General features: G+C 39.3%; 1 protein-coding gene across 1 annotated transcript; it reads left to right on the top strand.

Annotated features, from left to right (window-relative positions):
- Positions 1-299: 299 nt before the first annotated feature.
- vgll3 (vestigial-like family member 3) lies at positions 300-5,163 on the top strand. The gene is made up of 4 exons (XM_088415544.1): positions 300-641; positions 2,062-2,392; positions 2,479-3,030; positions 4,199-5,163. The coding sequence occupies exons 1-4, from the start codon at positions 525-527 to the stop codon at positions 4,231-4,233; spliced, it is 1,035 nt and encodes a 344-aa protein (XP_088271670.1). The 5' UTR covers positions 300-524; the 3' UTR covers positions 4,234-5,163.
- The last annotated feature ends 1,673 nt before the right edge of the window (positions 5,164-6,836 follow it).

Below are 6,836 nucleotides of genomic sequence, written 5' to 3' on the forward strand. Positions count from 1 at the left end.
GAGTGAAGCCATTGTAGCCTAGTACAGAAGGAAGACTGTATGCTACAAAAAAAGTATGCTTTTTTTCTGAGTGCAGAAACTAGCCATTAGCCTTTGCAAGTTTTGCAACACAGAATTTTGGGAGGGCCACGGAGTGCATGTTCATACAGAGTAAATAAGTCCAGACTCTGAAAATGGGCGTGCGTTCAATTGCTCCTGCCCTCTCCCACTCCAGTCTCGCAACCAAAAAATGAGAGAGGGAGAGAGAGAGAGAGAGAAGAGAGAAACAGCCAATCAGAAAAGGTCTGAGATCTTGACAGGAGTTTTTCACTGGGCTGGAGTGTCACAAGTTTCGGGTCTACTTTGCGGCCCCGGGGTGGCGCACAGCGGGAGGCACATTGTCAGCATTCGAGCAGGGCGGCATGGCCATTGTATGTGTTTGCCAATATATGGAGGCTCAGAAGAGGAAGGGGAAACAGCCAGCCTGAAGCCTCAGAGTCCCTGTCAGCTGAGTCCAGGGATAGCCCGTCTCTTGCTTTCTCGCTATGAGCTGCCTGGATGTGATGTACCACCAAAGCTATGGAGCGCACCTCCTCCCCGCAGAAGCCTACAAATCCTCATACTACAACCAGCATTACCAACAGCAGCAACAGCAACAACAGGTGAGGCCGAGAGCACGTTCGTTGTAGGAGAGGAGTCTGCGGCGATTAGACAAATGTCCACAAAAACGGCTATAGCGCTTGTGGAATTAGATGAATTCTTTTTTTAATAGATAGAAGTGGTGACACGCCATAAAGATCCAAAGTGCTCAAAAGTATGCAAACTATTTGAAGGGGGTTTCTGGGTATAATTAAATGACTGGAAACAAGAAACAAGTTTTGTTCAAATAGGAGATGATAGAATAGTTTTCAATAGTTTTTCTTAAAATGACACCAAAGTTCTAAAAATCCGGGCTGATGTGTGACGACTGTAAAAAGGAAATTGGGCACAAACAACGCATTCGTATGCAAATCCACATCCGTAGCTCGGTTGCCTTGGTGGAGGTCGCGAGGATATTTTGGGTCAAAAATAACCCAAACTGGGTCATTTCTCAACTTTTTGGTTTATATTATTAACCCCTAAAATGGGTCACATGAGTAAAACAAAACAAATTTACTTTGGTGTTAATTTGTACAAAACAGTACGATTTTTACTTTCGCCCAATTCCTCAACTAAGAATCTACTGGTAACCACACTCTAAAAACAGTCGAGTCAAAAATACCCCAAATTGCGTCAAAAGGGACCATCCATTTTTTGGGTTATATAATTACCCCCCAAAAAGGTTCACATGAATAAAACGAAACAAAAAAACAAAACAATTTGGGATTTAGCACAATTCCATTCGAAAAAGATAAAGAGGAAAGTGGACTATACGTTTGTGATATTTTTCTTATAATGTCACCAAAGTTTCAAAAATCCAGGTTGATATGTCACGAACTGTGGAAAGGAAATGGAACACAATCACATGTACAAATCCATTCAGGTTACCTTGGTGGAGGTCATCTAAAAAAAGTTGGGTCAAAAAAGCACAAACTCAACTTTCTGGGTTACATAATCAACCACCAAATTTGGGGTCATCTGAGTTAACCAAAAAAACAACAACCCAACATTGATTTATTTTGTACAGAACAGTCTAATTGAAAATTTTGTATGAAACAGCCAATTTTGGAAAAAGTTGGATCAAAAAAAAAGTTGGATCAATAAAACCCAAAAAACCCATAAAACAACACAAAGTTAGTTTTAGTTTATGTATAAAACAACCCCAAATTTGGTTGTTTTGTGGGTTATTCCCTTTGACCGAAACTTTTGGGCTAAATGAATAAAATCTATCATGTAACACCATTTGTTGTTTGTGAAATTGGGTCACTATTAACAATGCACATTCATTAAAAAAAAAATAGATGCACAGCTTAACAATATGTTGTTTTATGTTCCAGTTAATTTGTTTGTATGTAATTTGAAAATAAAATCAAACAACTGCTGTCATTCAAAATGATTAGATTTCTACTCATTTCTTACTCACGATTTCATTTCCATTTCCAGAGGAGGCTGAGCGCTCACAGTAAGATGCATAACTGTTCGGGCCAGCAGCAATTTGGAGGACGAGGAATATTATCCAGAGATCCGGCTCCTGGAACAGAATCTGGAAGTGCATCATTACACGATTCGGAGGTTAAAGACGGAACTCAACCGGCAGGAGCGGAGTACTTAAACTCCCGATGCATATTGTTCACCTACTTCCAAGGCGACATCAGTGACGAGGTGGACGAACATTTCTCTCGGGCCCTCAGTCAGTCCGCCGGTCTCAACAGGGTGACCAAACCGAGCCGGGCGACTCCGACGTCTGCCTCGAGCTCTGACGGATCATGGAAAGGTAAACAGAGGCATATGATTTGAATGTTTTCTCTAAAAATGATACCAGGTTATTTTAAGTGAATGACTTTCATGTTTCTGCTTCAGATGGCGAGTCGCTCCCGCCGAGTCAGAACAGTCCGGCTTGGAGCAGCACCTATCCATCTCATTCAGCTTCCTGCCTCCCTTCTGTCTCGGTGTCAGTCCACCCAGAGTTCCCCCCAAGTCCCATTTCCCTCAACCACGGCGATGGCGGTCTGTGGGCTGGTCATGTGCTCTCTCAGGCCAGCCTCCAACCATTGGCTAGCCTCACAGACAGCTGGACCTATAGCATCAACTCCCAAAGCCCAAGTGCCTACCCCAACGCTCACGATGTCTACCATCCTCACCACCATGCTCACCTCCACGCTCGGCATCACCACCATCGACCCGTGTTCCATTCATATCCCGGCCACGGCGCCGCACTGGAGTCGAGGTTTAGTCCTCTTCTGCTGCCCGGTCTGAGGAACCAGAACCAGTCTGCAACCAGCGCGGGGAGTTCCCCACATAGTGAGAGCGCAAAGACGGAATTGGAGCCCGGTAGCTGCAGCCCAATCACGGCGTCGTCTATTCCTTGGACCCCTTCGCCGCTCCATGGATCCTTGGAGTTGTTTGATTCAGGTTGGTTCCCACACAAGTCTCCAGTCAAGCGTTCTGTCGTCTAAAACAAATCGGGTTAAATATACGGTAACCTCAAGATGGGTCAAAAAAGGGCAGGGCCGATTATTGGGTCGGTTTGACACCGTTTTCTGGGTTATTTTGCACAAAACAATTCAGAACATATGGGTCCAATAGACGCAAATATAAGTTGTTGGGTTGTTGTTAACCCAACCGCTTCTGGAACGTATGCACACTCTGAAACTGTTGCGTCAAAAATAACACTATTTTAGTCAAAAAGGGACTGACAAAACTATTAGCTTATTTATTTAGTCGACGTTAGGTAAAAAGGAACAACTCAATCTAGTGTTGTTTTATGGGTTACTCATTTTGACACAATCATTTGGGCTCAGTGAGGAATTTGGCTTTTTTGAAGGAGGTGGGGTCATTTATCTGTGTACCAAAACTGTGAAAATTGTTAGGTAAAAATGATCATTTAAGGAACTGACAGTTTATTGGGTAATTCATTTAGCCCCCAAAGTTGGGTCAAAATGAATAACCCACACAACAAACCTAATTTTGTATTTTTTGGAGGTTTGGGGGAGGGAGGGGGCTTGCTTAGTAAATTGTGTTATTATGTTGCTATTCTCTACAAGTGTTCGGTAATTTAACCAACATTGAATCAGAAACATCGATTTATTCATTCCAAAAAGTTGTGCGAAAATGAACAACCCATGGGTTGTTTTATTTATCCCAACTTTATAGGCTGAATGCAGAATATGGCTCAGCACAAAATTGGGTTTGGTACAAAAAACTAAATGGGGTTGTTTTGTGGGTTACTCATTTCTGTTGTCGAAAAGAATGACCCGCAAACCAACAGAATTTCTGCTTTTTTGGTGTGTTGCTCAAATTCATTTATACATATACTGTGCCTATGGCCTAAAAATAGCCCTGCAAAAATAACTAACTCAATAAATAAATAATAATTTATCACAAAACGTTTGGACAAAAACAATGGAGTTATGGTTTTGTGGGTTACAAATCTTATTTATTTATTCTTCTTTAAGTCATATGACCTAACATTTTGGGTTAATATACAACACAAAAGTGAAGTCTTTCCCCCTTTGCCCCAATTTGGGTTCTATTTTTGTATGAGAAGTGGGACTAACAACGTTTTATTCTCTCTTTGCAGATCACAATCCGAACAAAGCAAAGACATGGTTCTAACTATTGAATGTGCTCGAGAAGTACTCTGCCGACACACTTAATGTTGCAACATCAAAGCCTGGCTGCAAACCCAGGACTGCAAAGTACAATATGGATACTTCTACTACTGCTCATGTGTCGTCGGATGGAAATGGATTCGTTACGTGACGTAGCCGATGAGGGTGGAACTTCTATTCTTTCCAAAACAGTTTCATTTCATGTGTAAAGTGGTTCTGTTTCAAGAACTATTGATCCGAATGGGTCAATATCACTATAAAGTAGCTTTTTGTTCGAGTCGTCATGAAAATGTGGCAGATTTATAAAACTGTGAGGTTTTACATTAAGCGGCCAAACATTTGCAATAACAAAATGATAAATGTCATTTTAAAAAGTGATACTGCAATTTGTGTTTTCAACAGCTGGAAACCTGAAGAGTCACAGAATAAATATGTACACTTATGACTCCTAATTTTGATGACATTAAATATGTGCTCCATTCTGTCATTGTGAAATATTAGTTGGTAAAACCCTTTCTGAAATCCCAAATATTTTTGTCAAAGAATTAATTATGTTGCTAAGTGAATGTCTATCATAAAATGCTAAATTTTGCCAAAATTGTGCATATATATTTTGCTGTTTACAAGTACATTGTCTGGATGTAGTTCGTTTTTAAGAGACATTGTAGGATCTTGGGTCAATATGCATTTTAAACACATCTACTGACGCCAATGAATATGAATGTAAACTTTTTTTCCCTCAAAGTGGCCTTATAGTGATATTGACTGGTATACCAAATGTGTACAGTTTTTCCTTTCCAAATGAGCTCATTTTGCGCTGGATGACATCTGTCCCTTCATGCTATCTTTCAATTTTTGCCTCGAATGTTTGTTGTATTTTTTGATACTGTTATGTTTTGGTGTAAATAATAAATTATGAGGTTCAATTTGCAAATGATGATGTTTGTGTGTCTTTACCATATTGGACATATATTATGAATTCAATTCAGGGGTCAAATTTGTTTGTTATATTTAAAAACAACAGCAACAACAAAATAGAGAGCCCAAAACAGGAGTGATGAGGAAACATGCTTGATTGAGAGGCCCAAAAGAGATTATGCTAATAACTGTTTTTTTATTTTTTAATGATTGCGTAACATCATGACCAATCCAGACGTTTTTTTTTTTTTTACAGATTTTAACTACAACTGAATTGTCTGTTGGAAAAAAACAACAACAAAAAACATTGTACCAGCAGCACCCAAGGAAATAGACTGCATTCCACAAATAGTTATTGTAAGATTCCATAGCTTTTTTTTTTTTGCTCTCCTCACAAAACCATGTGCATTAAATCGCATATACAGACAGTCGACAAACAGCAAGAATGCTTTTATCCTGTCTGGACAGGAAGTATACTGGACAGCAGACATGGACAGTCAGTGCTTTAAGTAAGCAAGTTTGTTTCTTCTGGAACATCAATCGGAATTATTTGGTGTCTGTCACATCATTTATTTATTTATTTATTTTTTTATGTATGACTCTGAACACAACTAATAGCTGTGCTCAGCAAATTCTAATATAACAAAAAACAAAGAGTGGTGCTTCTTTGTCATTGTTATTATTATTTTAAAAAAAAACCTGCGTGAAAGCCTCACTGTAACCTGTGCGAATTTTAAAGTGAATTTTGCTCATAGAACATGGAAAGAAAAGTGTGGGAGGTAGAAAAAAAGTGAAATTTTAGAGATTTAGCACCCGAGCAGTCTATTCTAAAAGAGCTACGGGTTAGCATTAGCATTTTGCACCTACATCAGCAAACCTAAATGCGAAGAGACATTCCTCTGCCCTCCTTGGAGAATCCCTCCAGGCAATTCCAATCCAGGAAGAACAACAACGTTCACAAAGACAATTCTGGATTCTCAAAATGTCATTTCAAACAAAAGTACATTATTCAAAGTCAGGAATGAAATGAAATGAGCTTAAGAATTTATTGAGGCTATTTTGCAGAAATTCACCTGTATAGTATTTCTATATAAATACGTCTAAATGAAAATATAAGGGAGGAACAAATAATTGAACAAACATAAAGAGGAGAGTAAATGTGCCTGGTTACTACAAAAATATGAGTTTACATGGGTGTACAACAGGAAAAGCCCATCTGGGTCTTTACCTCATCTGCTTGTTGCTAGAATTGCTTCTTTTGAATCCAATATGCTTCCATTCAGTCCCACATAATTGTATTGGCTTTAAGGAATTGGCAAAATAATTAGATTCTGCTCTCTTTTGTTCCACTGAGCCCAATTGGAACCCTTGTTGAGTTCAGATAGGTACTTGTATTTATTAGCTTGATTTTTTGGTCAATTGCCGGATAATAAGAAAATAAAATTAAAATAAAACATGGCTCATCCTGTCCATCGCTGACTTGCTCAAATATGGGGTGCTCTCATGTTTAGTTTGGCAGAGAGCTTTGCTATGGCTAGCATCTTTATTGCAATCGATAGCTGTGGCTGTAGTCACACCTGGGTGCTTTGCATTTATGTGGTAGGCTGTTGTAAGCGAGCTCTTGCTTAGAAACAATGCAAATCCCTCTTTTTTTTGGTTTTATTTTTTAATTTAATTTACCATTCATCG

Source organism: Hippichthys cyanospilos, chromosome 5, assembly GCF_059441005.1.
Source record: "Hippichthys cyanospilos isolate Australia breed blue-spotted pipefish chromosome 5, RoL_Hcya_1.0, whole genome shotgun sequence".
NCBI classification, from domain to species: Eukaryota; Metazoa; Chordata; class Actinopteri; order Syngnathiformes; family Syngnathidae; genus Hippichthys; species Hippichthys cyanospilos.

Excerpts from the sequence above, each read along its gene's own strand:
- vgll3 (XM_088415544.1), top strand. The coding sequence starts at position 525 with ATGAGCTGCCTGGATGTGATGTACCACCAAAGCTATGGAGCGCACCTC. Across the intron at positions 642-2,061 it reads AGCAGCAACAGCAACAACAG|AGGAGGCTGAGCGCTCACAG; the intron begins GTGAGGCCGAGA and ends TTCCATTTCCAG. Across the intron at positions 2,393-2,478 it reads CTCTGACGGATCATGGAAAG|ATGGCGAGTCGCTCCCGCCG; the intron begins GTAAACAGAGGC and ends TTTCTGCTTCAG.